At 48.9% G+C, this 14,941-nt stretch overlaps 1 protein-coding gene across 3 annotated transcripts in view; it reads left to right on the plus strand.

The window, feature by feature from the left end:
- The first annotated feature begins 3,300 nt into the window (after window positions 1–3,300).
- LOC106578470 (rho guanine nucleotide exchange factor 4) overlaps window positions 3,301–14,941 on the plus strand; it is an 83,281-nt gene continuing 71,640 nt past the window's right edge. Inside the window, exons 1-4 of one of the 3 annotated variants that reach the window (XM_014157293.2) lie at window positions 3,301–5,788; window positions 5,828–8,106; window positions 9,576–9,854; window positions 11,941–12,070. In XM_014157293.2, coding sequence (XP_014012768.2) covers window positions 6,346–8,106; window positions 9,576–9,854; window positions 11,941–12,070 — 2,170 coding nt within the window. In that variant the 5' untranslated portion in view covers window positions 3,301–5,788; window positions 5,828–6,345. Of the gene's footprint in view, window positions 8,107–9,575; window positions 9,855–11,940; window positions 12,071–14,941 lie in introns of all 3 variants that reach the window. The other 2 variants (XM_014157292.2, XM_014157294.2) reach the window with 2 other exon arrangements.

The following is a 14,941-nucleotide window of genomic DNA, read 5'->3' on the forward strand; positions in this document are numbered from 1 at the left end:
CTGGGCCGGAGCAGTAAGCCCTTAAGCCTTCTTAGACAGTCAACTCTCATTAATTAGAGAAGGAGAAAGAAATCACACCAACCGGACTGGACAGTGTGACTGGATGGGACGGCAGTAACTCCCTCAGACAATGGCTGGACTGGGATTACCCCTGGTCTCTCCCCCTGGTGGCCACTCACTGATGAGTGGATGCGTATTTATTTTGTGTTTTTATTTAACCTTTATTTAACCGCTGTCTGTGGTAGCCCGGGCCCTTACGGAGAGGAATAGGGACATCCCGTATCTTCTGCTGTGGAACTTCTGCCTTATCTTTACTGTGTGTGTGTGTGTGTGTGTGTGTGTGTGTGTGTGTGTGTGTGTGTGTGTGTGTGTGTGTGTGTGTGTGTGTGTGTGTGTGTGTTTTCCCTGGTACTCCTGAGGTGAGCCATGAGACAGGAATAGGGCAGGGCCTATTGTGCTGTTGACTTTTGGAGCTTCATACAGAGAGAGTGATTCATGGATTGTCATTATTGCAAACATGCCATTTTTGAACGTACAGTGTGTTTACACAGCATGTTTGCGGAATGTAAATGTACATTGAATGAGAGGTGGTTTGAAACAGGAAGGTAAGCAGAGAGTGTATGTCTGAAAGAAAGAGAGAGAGAGAGAGAGAACTTTTAATATGGATGTGTAGCGTTTTCAGTGGAAATAGTTCTGTAGTTATATCTATTATTTATCCTCTGTGACGTAGATATTTACAAGTAGGGAAGTTCAGCAATTAGATGACCTCAGCTGTTTACAGAATAACATGTGTTCCTCCTTTTTATGCCAGGGCTTCTAGTCAACTATTCCTTCCTGGTGCCTGACCCTGCATCTTTCTCTGGTTTCCTGAATGCACTGTGTGGTATGCAGGAAGAGTTATCAGAGCCTGTACACGATCATTTTAACACTGTCACACTCTTAGCAGTATTCAGTTAATCTCCCCTTCTCACCCATTCTTTCGTTGATTTATATCTCATTCACTGGTCTTTTCTCTCTTGTTTTCTCTCTGGACAGACCCAGGAAGCTCTTGAAGACTCGGAGGGACTCAGGAACCCAGAGGGATTAGGATTAGAGGTGGAGGACGGGGATTTGGGTGCCAGTGACTCCCAGGACTGGAGCGAGGACAGGGGAAGAACCAGGGACGGTGGGGTTGACATTACGTCGTCGGAGGAGTACTTTGACTCGCGGTCGTGGCACAGTGACACTCTGTGTGACACTCTGTCAGACCTGAGCCCGGACAGCAGCGAGGACTCTCTGTCTGCCATACTGGGGGTGGAGGACGTCCGCACGGGATGGAAGAACAGCAGGTACCACAACGCTGGGGACTGTAGAGCCAGACGCACAGCCGAGAGGAGCCAGCACAGCAACAGCACAGAGAACGCAGAGACTGACATACACGGACCCAGCAAAGAGAAACACAACCAGACCAGCATAGAGACAGCACAGAGTCAGCCTTGCAACACAGAGAAGAAGCAACACAATCACAGGACAGAAACACAGCACAGCACAGAGTTGCACAATCAGCTCAGCACAGAGATACATAAGACAGGAGTAACAACCCAGCACAACCAAGGGAAAGTCAGCACAGAGGTTTGTATCACTGAAATCACAGGTAATCAGAATGCACTAACGTTAGCGCTTCACACAGAGTCACACAAACCGACTAGCTCAGACAGACACAAAACCGACATCGCACATAGCACAGAAACATTTGCACAGGGAAACAGCACAGAGGAAACTAGTAGAGAGACACGAACGCCGAGCAGCACTGAGAAACAGAGCACAGGGTTCGAAAACACAGCTAGCACCGAGAAACAGAGCACAAGCACTAAATGCACAGGGATATGTAAACAACATAGCATAGATATACAGAGTATAGATCTGCTGTCCACTCTACACAGTGTAGAGAAAGAGAATTCACAAATACACAACAGTCACCTAGAGCAGGTAGGCCTTGCCAGCCAGAATACATCTAGAGCCTATGGTGAGGAGACAACCAATCAACACAGTTCAGAGACACACTGCATAGACACACACAACACAACAGACACACAGTGTTCGGACATATCTGGCACACACGTGACACTTTGCAGAGATACACCCAACACACTCAAAGCAGAGACACACTGTAGGCTCGCGCACAACAATCACAGCTCAGACATACACTTCTCTGACACACAAAGTGAACTTATCCCGGAGCATCCCACAACAGACACGCACGGTACAGAAACACACATAACAGAGACAATCTGTACGGACACACAGCCCACAGAGACAGAGAGGAGTAGCACACCCAACACAGAGAGGAGTAGTACACCCAACACAGAGACAGAGAGGAGTAGCACACCCAACACAGAGACAGAGAGGAGTAGTACACCCAACACAGAGACAGAGAGGAGTAGGACACCCAACACAGAGACAGAGAGGAGTAGCACACCCAACACAGAGACAGAGAGGAGTAGTACACCCAACACAGAGACAGAGAGGAGTAGCACACCCAACACAGAGACAGAGAGGAGTAGCACACCCAACACAGAGACAGAGAGGAGTAGCACACCCAACACAGAGAGGAGTAGCGCACCCAACACAGAGACAGAGAGGAGTAGCACACCCAACACAGAGACAGAGAGGAGTAGCACACCCAACACAGAGAGGAGTAGCGCACCCAACACAGAGACAGAGAGGAGTAGTACACCCAACACAGAGACAGAGAGGAGTAGCACACCCAACACAGAGACAGAGAGGAGTAGCGCACCCAACACAGAGAGGAGTAGCGCACCCAACACAGAGACAGAGAGGAGTAGTACACCCAACACAGAGACAGAGAGGAGTAGTACACCCAACACAGAGACAGAGAGGAGTAGCACACCCAACACAGAGACAGAGAGGAGTAGCACACCCAACACAGAGACAGAGAGGAGTAGCACACCCAACACAGAGACAGAGAGGAGTAGCACACCCAACACAGAGAGGAGTAGTACACCCAACACAGAGACAGAGAGGAGTAGTACACCCAACACAGAGACAGAGAGGAGTAGCGCACCCAACACAGAGAGGAGTAGTACACCCAACACAGAGACAGAGAGGAGTAGGACACCCAACACAGAGACAGAGAGGAGTAGTACACCCAACACAGAGACAGAGAGGAGTAGGACACCCAACACAGAGACAGAGAGGAGTAGGACACCCAACACAGAGACAGAGAGGAGTAGGACACCCAACACAGAGACAGAGAGGAGTAGCACACCCAACACAGAGACAGAGAGGAGTAGGACACCCAACACAGAGACAGAGAGGAGTAGCACACCCAACACAGAGACAGAGAGGAGTAGCGCACCCAACACAGAGAGGAGTAGCGCACCCAACACAGAGACAGAGAGGAGTAGGACCGTCCATTCAGCCAGTCCATGTGAGGGTATTCTCAACGGACCTGTCACAAAGACCCAGCCTCAGGCCTGCCTCAGTGCTATAAAGCTCCACATTGAGGCATGCGTATCGGGTGTTCGCTGCCAGGAAGAGCACGAGGTGTGTGTCACCACCAGGAACTCAGCAGAGCCGACTGAACCGTCAGATACGGTGAACGGGATCTGTACAATCATATCGTCCGTGGAGGCTGGACTTCCTTTAGAGGCGGGACTTACTGTAGACGTGGGACTTCCTGAAGAGGCGGGACTTCCTTGCTTGCTAGATGCCCGTGTGCCTATACCTGTTCCCGACCCGTATCTCTCCCCGTCACTAGACAGGAAGGGGATCAACCAGTCAGAATTCCAGTTAGCCTCACCTGTCCTACCTACTGGGCTAGAGAGTGGAGGAATTACCGAGACACAACAACGACAACAACAACAAACACAGCGCTCCAGTTCACGACCCCAGGAAAAGGATGCCGTTCAAACCCAGGGCCTAATCCCTGAGCTCCAGGACCAGTGGGGCTCTAGCACAGAGACACCCAGGGACAGTGAGCACTCGCCTGGGGAGTATAAGTGGGCTGAGGCCTGGCTGAGGGAAGGCTCCACCTCTGTAGATTTCAAGCCTGGTTTTGCTCATCCCCAGTCTGACACTGAGGGGGACATTGAGGAATGCCTACCCCCCCACCCCTACTCCCTCCCCCACATAGACAGGCCGCTTTGCTCTGACAGCTTAGGGTCAGAAGACTCAGAACATTCCCAGCTGAAGACCTCAGACAGAGAGTACAGGACAGGATCAACCCATTCCCTGTCTGTGGAGAGAGAGGAGGAGGGAGAGGAGGAGGGAGAGGAGGAGGAGGAGGAGGGAGAGGAGGAGGAAGATAGTCATGTTTACAGTCAGCAGGAGAAGGCAGTAGAAAGCACGTCCTGTCCTTATTCAGCACAGTCAAACACTGTTACAGCAGAACTCTCTGACCATACAGACACTGTTACAGCAGAACTCTCTGACCATACAGACACTGTTACAGCAGAACTCTCTGACCATACAGACACGGTTACAGCAGAACTCTCTGACCATACAGACACGGTTACAGCAGAACTCTCTGACCATACAGACACTGTTACAGCAGAACTCTCTGACCATACAGACACTGTTACAGCAGAACTCTCTGACTCTGACCATATTGGGCTGCCAAGCACCGAGGAGACAGAGGATGCTATAATCCCCTTCAGCCCTACAGGAGTCTTCATAGAGATCACCAGTGATCTGCTTGTTGACCTCAGCTCACAGGGTGTGTCTAGAGACATAGGTCAGGGGTCAACCCAACCTACAGAGAATGAATCTCGTCAGGGAGACAGCACAGAACCCTCTGCCTTAGATCAGGAAGCCACGCCGCTGAGGAGGATAAAGATTACCGTGGGAACAGACTCTACTGTGGGTAACAACGAGGTCCAGAGCCAGCTGAAGGAGCTAGAGATCCATCACAGCATCTCTGGGCCTGAACCCTCTCCCTGCACCGTGCCACCCTCCATCCTGTCTCTGTCCTGCCTCTCTGACTCCAACAACAACACCAAGGCCAGCGAAGGGTCTGTGTCGGGGTCTCCCTGTACAAGGGGTAAGGGGCCAGAGCAGTGGTCCTCCAAGGTAGAGGTAGCCCCCCAGAGCAGCTCAGAGGAGGGTGGGGATAAAACCCATGATGAGTCCCCTTCCCTGACCGAGCCCTCCACGTTTACCTCTGACCTCCTGGGGGAGACCACAGAGACACCAGACAGCCCCCTAGAATACCCCCCTGAGGACTCTGAGGAGTTCCTGTCCTACCTGGCCTACAAGCACTACTGGAGCAGTGAGGACTCAGCCGTGTCCGGGTTGGGGGACGAGTGTCACTTCAGCTTGGCTGAGGTGGAGGAGCTAGAGAGGCTTCAGGGAGAGGGCCACGGAGACGTCCTTTATCAGAACCATACTGAAACTACAGGCTGTAGGAGAGATATCTCTAACCATACTGAAACTACAGGCTGTAGGAGAGATATCTCTAACCATACAGACACTACAGGCTGTAGGAGAGATATCTCTAACCATACAGACACTACAGGCTGTAGGAGAGATATCTCTAACCATACAGACACTACAGGCTGTAGGAGAGATATCTCTAACCATACAGACACTACAGGCTGTAGGAGAGATATCTCTAACCATACAGACACTATAGGCTGTAGGAGAGATATCTCTAACCATACAGACACTACAGGCTGTAGGAGAGATATCTCTAACCATACAGACACTACAGGCTGTAGGAGAGATATCTCTAACCATACAGACACTACAGGCTGTAGGAGAGATATCTCTAACCATACAGACACTACAGGCTGTAGGAGAGATATCTCTAACCATACAGACACTACAGGCTGTGGGGAGGTTGTAGAGGGGGTAGTTAATTCTAATTGTGCTGCTAACAGCCCTTCAGACCTCTCTGAATCCTTAGCTTCCTACCTGGAGACCAGAGGCCTGCTATTGGACAGCACGGAGAAAGAGGAGGTGCAGCAGTCCAGCCCCCACCAATCCCCTAACCCTCCCTCAGAGGGAGACAGACAGGACTGTAGCAAATCACCTGGGGCTTTAGGATTAGAGGACAGTTTGTTTGCTGAGAAGTCCAGCTCGTACAGCTCCTACCTCCAGACCAGCTCTCACCCTGCCCTCCTGCAGCAAGATCGTGGGGTGAGAATTGTGAGGTACCCCTACTCCGACGTCAGTCTCAACCTGCTCTCCCTCAGTAGCCTCGAGCCCATCCTAGAGGCAGACTCCGACCGCTCCCTGGACAACTCTGGGATTGTGGAGGATGTGACTGGAGTAGAGGAGGAGGAGGAGAAGGAGGAGGAGGAAGAAAAAGAAGTGGAGGAGGAGGAGCGACGACAGAGTGTTAGGATGAGGCCCACTGAGAAAGACAGGGACAGTGTTGTCCTGTCTGGTGACATAATCCTGTCCAACTCCACCTCCGGCCTTAATAGCCCGTCATTGTGTCTCCCCGAGGACTCATCCAGTATCGTGTCATCAGAGCACCAACTGGACTCGTTGACCTTTGACCCCGATGACCTCAGGGTTATGACCTTACCACACGACAGGGACCATGCAAGCAGCGAGAGACGCTCCAGTCCAACCCCCACCTCTGTGTCCTACGACTTTGACACCACCAGCACGAACAGTGAGGAGATGGAAGAGTCCATCCTGCCTGTCTCAGGGGGGAACACCAACCTCCACAAACCCATGAAGAGCAAGTCTAAAGGCAGCCAGGAAGGGAGGTCCAAGAGCTCCAAGTTCTCTGTCTTTGCCAAGATGCCTTCTTTCAGGAAGGGGAAGAGTCTGAAGAATGCCAAGGGGGAGGACTTGCCCCGGGACTCACCAGACCTGGGCCTGAGCAGGGATATGGGGGGAGGACAGGTGGGACAAGTGGGAGACACCTCAGATGATGACAATGTTTTCTTGAAGGGGGACATCCTGAACCAGACGGTTCAGCAGTCCTTCTCCTCCAGTCTGGGTGGTCGCTACGAGACAGAGCAGGAGGATTACGGCTTCTTCCCCTCCACACCGCGCACCCGCCATGTCCGCCTGCTCTTCAGGGACGGGCCTGGGGACACCCCCCTGACCTCCCAGCCCGGAAGTCTCAGACACAACCAGACCGGTGCCCCCGAGGGCCAGCACGGCTACAAGAGGAGCAAGAGCTCTGACAGCCTCAATCTTCGCATGCGCTTCGCCCAGGCCCACAAGTCCCTGTCCAGCCTGTTTGAGTCTCGCTCCATGGACAAGGAGAACGAGGAGGAGCAGGTGAACATTGAGACTGGGAGCGAAGGGGAGGTGGGGCGAGCCAAACAGTCCTGGAGGAGGCTAAAGAGAGAGAGGGCCAAGGAGGCAGAGCTGCTGAGGAGGACCCTGTCTGTCCCGGTCGGGGACGGGGACAAGGGAGGGGACGGTGAGGATGGGGGTGTGAGGACGCCCAGACAGATCCATAGTGACTATACGTCCCGCTCTGCCTCAGTGCTCAGTGTCCCTGGGTCCCCCTCCTCTCCCAGGGCCCTGTGTCTCACCGATCCCCTCACTAAGAGGGGCTTCCAGGACAGTCACAGCGGGGCCGGGGAGAACACCCCGCTGGGCTGCAAGTCAGAGGGCCAGAGGAGGAAAGGGAAAGTCCTGCCCAACGGCTTGTCAATAAACTTCTCTGACTCCGGACCGGCGTCCTCGGACGACTCTGAAGCCCCACCCACAAACGATTCCAGCCCCCTGTCGCCCATGAGCCCCGCCTCCCTGGCCACCCTAGCCAATCAGCTGTCTTGGTCCAGCTCCAGGTCCCCAGGAGGAGCCTTTGAGAGCACAGCGTCTAGCATGGCAGCAACACCAGACACCCCAGTGAGACCCATGAGCCCCAAGCCCCACAGCCCCAGACCGGCTGCCCAGCACAGGCCCTTCCGCTACCCCCACTCTGCCTCAGCCCGGGCCTCAGCCCTGTCCCTGGTCCTCATGGCCCAGTCAGCCAGTGTAGAGGGCTTGTCTGACCCACCAGAGAAGCCCAAGACCCTGAAGCCCAGAGCGGGGCCGCTAGGCTCCTCCTCCCTCAGTCCATTGGAGGACAGTGGAGTGGACAGCCAATCACAGATCAGCTTGCTCACACCTATGTCCATCAACCAGTTTGAGGTAAGACACAGCTATATGATAACAAAGCTAATAATGCCTCATTGTTATCATTCGTCTGAAGAATTGCATGTGTTAAACAGCCCCAAAAATGTAATCTATTGAACAAAAATAATGTATTCTCAGCTAGCCATCCATACTGTGTGTGATGACCCTCACCCAGGGCCAATCCATCTTTGATTGACATGAGTAGGTTGTGTGAGAGAACAGGCTTCACTGGGGTCTGCTGTTCCAACATTTTGTCCCCATTGTGATATAATGGCCTGACTGTTTGTCTGTTTAACATCATGATAAAGCAGCCTTGTTTACCAATCTATCAAGATGTAGAGGGGAGGCCAGGCAGGGTGCACCATGGGATAAAGTGTTGACTCTGTCTTTCACTGGCCCTGCCTCAGCCCAGCCTCGGACTGAATGTAAATAAAAGCCTGGGCCTAGGGCACTTCATCCATCTCGCTGTGTTGTGTGTGTGTGTGTGTGTGTGTGTGTGTGTGTGTGTGTGTGTGTGTGTGTGTGTGTGTGTGTGTGTGTGTGTGTCTGCGTGCGTGCCTGTGAGAGATTCTGTGTGTTTATGCGTTAGTGTGTGTTTATGCATTTGTGTGTGTATGTGTGTGTGTATATGTGTTTGTGTGTGTGTGTTTGTGCATGCGTGTTCGTTCAGATGAAATGCAGAACAAGCCCCTCTTTATCTCCCTCCCTCCCTCTGCTCTCTCCTCTCCTGAAAGAGAGATGAGGAGGAGTGAAACGCAGAGTCAGCTCTTTCTTTCCTCCACTGTGCTCTGCTGTCACTGGCGTGGCGTGGTGCATTTCCATTTTGTGAGTTAGTAGTCTGCTCCCGTCCCATCCCGCCTGACAGCTCTGAAACAGCCCAGCCAGCCCAGCCTTACGCAGCAGGCAGCTGGGAGGCGGACTGTGTGTTTTAGCCCCCCCCCTAGTGGAGCCTGCAGGAAGCACCTAGCAGGAAGCACCTAGCAGGAAGCACCTAGCAGGAAGCACCTAGCAGGAAGCACCTAGCAGGAAGCACCTAGCAGGAAGCACCTAGCAGGAAGCACCTAGCAGGAAGCACCTAGCAGGAAGCACCTAGCAGGAAGCACCTAGCAGGAAGCACCTAGCAGGAAGCACCTAGCAGGCAGCCAAACAGGGACAAAGAAGCTAAACCACAGCATGATTACAGGTCATGTGACTTAGCTCAGTATTTATGCACACAGGAAATAGAAGGAGCTATTTTAATCCGTGGAATTACCTGTCAAGGTGCATCAGTTACATCAAGTACACCAATAAGACAATTTCATACATCTGTTACATCATACTTATCAACCATCCATAACAACTGTTTACAATCATGTACCAGTAAGAATGATATGCTGTCATGTACACAGAGAGACGGCATATTAGTTCCATAGAGGCCCGGTACTATAGTCTGGAGTGAAAGTGGCATTGCCAGTCCCATTAACCAGTTGACTATGCACCTAAAGACTCAGGGTGGCTGTAGACCCACCAGCCAGGCAGGAGGAGAGAAGAGGCTAGCAGAGCTTAAGTCTCCTGGGTCTGGACTGGTCACTACTGCCTCAGCCCTCAGACCATCACCAGGCCACAGGCCCAACAGAGAGAGGGACAGGGGTCCAAGACGCCACCGCTGCTCCTCAGACGACCTGTGGATCGAAGAGGAGAAGAGACGGAAGCGGAAGCTGGCCCGAGTCGTGAGGGGCAGCCTGGGACAACTCAACACCCACTGTCCTGAAGATTTGGAGAAAGTAAGACTCCACCATGCTTACCGCTGCAAAACAACTTACAGCCTAGCAGAGAGGGAACCTGTCTCTCTCCTCCTCCTCCTCTTCTCCTCCTCCTCCTTGCTCCTCTTCATCTACGTACTGTCTCAAGGAAGTGTTTTCTCCTCCATCTCCTCTATCCTTCGCCAGCTGTTTTCTCCCTGGAGTCTTGGCATCTCTCCTTTGTTAAATTTTTTTCTCTTCCGTCTTTTTTGGATGTCTTTCTCACTCGCTCATGTTTCTGTGCCAGTCTCTCTCAGCGCCTACTCTTAGCCTAAACCTGTATGAACCTTCAGGTAAATCTGTTCTGGACAAACATATTATTACTATTGCTATAGTATTATTACATATAATACACACACAGTACCAGTCAAAAATGTTAACACACCTACTCATTTTTCTTTATTTTTACTATTTTCTACATTGTAGAATAAAGTGAAGACATCAAAACTACGAAATAACACATATGGAATCATGGAGTAACCCGAAAAGTGTTAAACAAATAAAAATATATTTTATATTTCAGATTCTTCAAGGTAGCCACCCTTTGCCTTGATGACAGCTTTGCACACTCTTGGCATTCTCTCAACCAGCTTCATGAGGAATGCTTTTCCAACAGTCTTGAAGGAGTTCCCACATATGCTGAGCACTTGTTGGCTGCTTTTCCTTCACTCTACGGTCCAACTTATCCCAAACCATCTCAATTGGGAGGTTGGGTGATTGTGGAGGCCAGGTCATCTGATGCAGCACTCCATCACTCTCCTTCTTGGACAAATAGCCCTTACACAGCCTGGAGGTGTGTTGGGTCATTGTCCTGTTGAAAAACAAATGATAGTCCCACTAAGCGCAAACCAGATGGGATGGCGTATCGCTGCAGAATACTCCAGTAGCCATGCTGGTTAAGTGTGCCTTGAATTCTAAATAACTTCATGACAGATTCACCAGCAAAGCACCCTCACACCATCACACCTCCTCCTCCATGCTTCACTGTGGGAACCACACATGCAGAGATCATCCGTTCACCTACTCTGCGTCTCACAAAGACACGACGGTTGGATCCAAAAATCTCAAATTTGGACTCATCAGACCAAAGGACAGATTTCCACCGGTCTAATGTCCATTGCTCGTGTTTCTTGACCGAAGCAAGTCTCTTCTTCTTATTGGTGTCCTTTAGTAGTGGTTTCTTTGCAGCAATTTGACCATGAAGGCCTGATTCCACGCAGTCTCCTCTGAACAGTTGATGTTGAGATGTGTCTGTTCCTTGAACTCTGTGAAGCATTTATTTGGGCTGCAATTTCTGAGGCTGCTAACTCTAATGAACTTATCCTCTGCAGCAGAGGTAACTCTGGGTCTTCCTTTCCTGTGGTGGTCCTCATGAGAGCCAGTTTCATCATGGCACTTGATGATTTTTGCGACTGCACTTGAAGAAACGTTCAGAATTCTTGAAAGGTTCCATATTGACTGACCTTCATGTCTTAAAGTAACGATGGACTGTCACTTCTCTTTGCTTACTTGAGCTGTTCTTGCCATAATATGGTCTTTTGGTCTTTTACCAAATAGGGCTATCTTCTGTATACCACCCCTACCTTGTCGCATCACAACTGATTGGCTCAAACACACAGAAGAAAATACATTTAACAAGGCACACCTGTTAGTCACCTGGAATACATTTAAATGATCTCATGAAGCTGGTTGAAAGAATGCCAAGAGTGTGCAAAGCTGTCATGTTTAACACTTTTTTGGTTACTACATGATTCCATATTCCTATTTCATAGTTTTGATGTCTTCACTATTATTCTATAATGTAGAAAATTGTAAAACTAAAGAAAAACCCTTGGTGTGTCCAAACTTTTGACTGTTACTTTTCAAAACAAAGAAAGGAAGGGTCTTAACATAGCAAGTTAGCAGTATACTAACTACTGTACACCTATAGACTGCTAAGAGGTAGGCCTAGGCAGGGTCTTAACATAGCAAGATAGCAGTATACTAACTACTGTACACCTATAGACTGCTAAGAGGTAGGCCTAGGACTTTTTGGATCCCAAGCCTGGATTTTTCCTCCTCCCCACAGGCACGGGCTCGAGTGTCCCTGTCGACCATGGAGGCGTTCTCCGGGATTCCCCTGAAGGCCCACTGCTTCTCCCAGAGCACCCCCATCGGACTTGACTGTCTGGGTTGGAGACGACGCATCTCCTACCCCTGTGAGTAGCTCCTACCTCCCTTTACATCCTCCTACCCCTGGGAGTACTGAATACTACTGCACACTGCTGGCTCTCTCACTCTCTGTGCCTGGGTTGGTTCCAATACTTTAAAATGGCTCTCTTTCCTCATGATGACCACTTACAGTGCTGTCAGAAAGTATTCATACCTCTTGACTTATTCCACATTTTGTTGTTTTACAGCCTGAATTCAAAATGGATAAAAACAATTATCTCACCCATCTACACACAATACCCCATTATGATGATGCAGTTTTTTTAGCACATTTATTGAATATGAAATACAGTAATACAGTATTTCATTTACATAAGTATTCACAGCCCAGAGTCAATAGATGTTAGAATCATCTTTGGCAGCATTGGCAATATTTGGCCATTATTTTTTTCTTTTTTTTTTGGTTGGTTGTTGATTATTGTTAGACAACCTTTTTCATGTCATGCCATAGATTTTCAAACAGTCAAAGAAACTGTAGTTCGGCCACTCAGGACCATTCACTGTCTTCTTAGTAAGTAACTCCAGTGAAGATTTGGCCTTGTGTTTTAGGTTAACGATTACAAGCATACCCATAACAGCCACTATGTATGAAAATATGGAGAGTGATACTCAGTAATGTGTTATATTAGATTTGCCCCAAACGTAACACTTTGTATTCAGGACAAAACGTTAATTGTTTTGCTATATTTTTTGCAGTATTACTTTAGTGCCAGAATGCATGTCTTGGAATATTTGTATTCTGTACAGGCTTCCTTCTTTTCACTATGCCATTTAGGTTAGTATTGTGGAGTAACTACAATGTTGTTGATCCATCCTCAATTTTTTCATATCACAGCCATTAAACACTGTAACAGTTTTAAAGTCATCATTGGCCTCATGGTGAAATCCCTGAGCGGTTTCTTTCCTCTCCGGCAACTGAGTTAGGAAGAACGCCTTTAACTTTGTAGTGACTAGGTGTGTTGATACGCCATCCAACCTATTTTGTTTTACCCATCTACCAATAGGTGCCCTTTGTGAGGCATTAGAAAACCTCCCGTTTTTTTGTGGTTGAATCTGTGTTTGAAATTCACTGCTCAACTGAGAGACCTTACAGATAATTTTATGTGTTGGGTACAGAGATGAGGTAGATATTCAAAAATCATGTTATCCACAATTATTGCACACAGTGAGTCCATGCAACTTATTATGTGGCTTGTTAAACACATTTTTACTCCTGCACTTATTTAGGGTTGAATACTTATTGACTCAAGACATTTCAGCTTTTCATTTGTAATTCATTTGTAAAAAAAAAATATTAAAAAAAAAATATAAACAGTTCCGCTTTGACATTATGGGGTATTGTGTATAGGCCAGTGACAAAAACATCTAAATTGAATCCATTTTAAATTCAGGCTGTAACACACCAAAAAGTGGAACAAGTCAAGGGGTACGAATACTTTCTGAAGGCACTGTAGTAACTTGAATCTAAGTCTGTGTGGGCTTGGCCACCACCTCAATCTCAGACTCCAACTCCATGTCTTTCCCACGGCCTTAGCCAGGCTCTGAGTTTTAGTGCTGCTACTCTGTTCATTATCTATCCTCATTGCCATGTCACTTTTACCCCTACCTACATGTACATACTGTATTATCTCAACTACCTCAACTACCTGGTACCCCTGCACATTGACACGGTACCAGTACTCCTTGTATATAGCCTCATTATTGTTATTTTTTGTGTTACTATTTTCTATTTTTAACTCTGCATTGCTGGGAAAGGGCTCTTAAGTAATAATTTCAAGGTAAGTCTACACTTGTATTCGGCGCGTGTGACAAATACAATTTGGTTTGAATTTCGTGTTTAAAATTATGTACTCACCAAATCCTGGATTAGCCCGGCGATATCATGCCAGGCAACATCTGTTGTGAAACAACGACTTTATTTTGGAGCTAGGTCTCTGACTACTCTCTGAGCTAATTACTATGTGCTTTGGCATGGGCAGAGTATTGTTGTAGTTCCGCATACCACCAGCAGAGGTCACCGCATCCTCTACACGTCAGTGGTCCCACAGTTTGTTGGAGCTTGTAAAGGCATTGTACTATTTGCATTGACAGACCCACTTTATCCATTTGTATTGACAGTCCCTCGGGATGAGAGCCAGTGTCGTCATAGGTTTTAAATCCCGGGCAATGAGGTTCTCTGGGAACAATATAGAAACACTGTGTTTTCCACAGTGATTAGCCTCTGTAAGGTATGCTTGGTCACGAACTGGTGTCTCCACACAGATCTTATTTTGCGTTGTCTTATCAGTCCTTTTCTAAAACCAGCCATCACTTAGTGGGAACACAGAGTGCTCCTGGAATGTGTGTGTGTGTGTGTGTGTGTGTGTGTGTGTGTGTGTGTGTGTGTGTGTGTGTGTGTGTGTGTGTGTGTGTGTGTGTGTGTGTGCGTGCGTGTCAGGCTGTCTGTCAGGCTCTTCTCTTTGTCTGAGAGGCATGTAGGAAGTGGAATATGGTGTGAGGGAATGGTTTAGGAAAATATCAGTGATTCATTACCTACTAATTGTAAGCTTTCTGTCAAGGCAATTTGAAAAATGAAGGCACTGTGAGTTAGGTCTGTCTGTGAGGGTGCCTAGTGTAGCCTAGCCTACTACTGAGTGAAAGGTTGGGGGTCACTGAACCAGTTTGATATCTCTGGGGTATGAAAGTGGTGACTGGTGATGAGTGGACATCAGGCTAGTGCTGAAATGATATTACCCTGACTCAATGTCTCTGGGTGGTCAAGCTGCTGTAGTCACAGATGCATACACACACACACACACACACACACACACACACACACACACACACACACACACACACACACACACACACACACACAG

Source organism: Salmo salar, chromosome ssa19, assembly GCF_905237065.1.
Source record: "Salmo salar chromosome ssa19, Ssal_v3.1, whole genome shotgun sequence".
Lineage (NCBI taxonomy): Eukaryota > Metazoa > Chordata > Actinopteri > Salmoniformes > Salmonidae > Salmo > Salmo salar.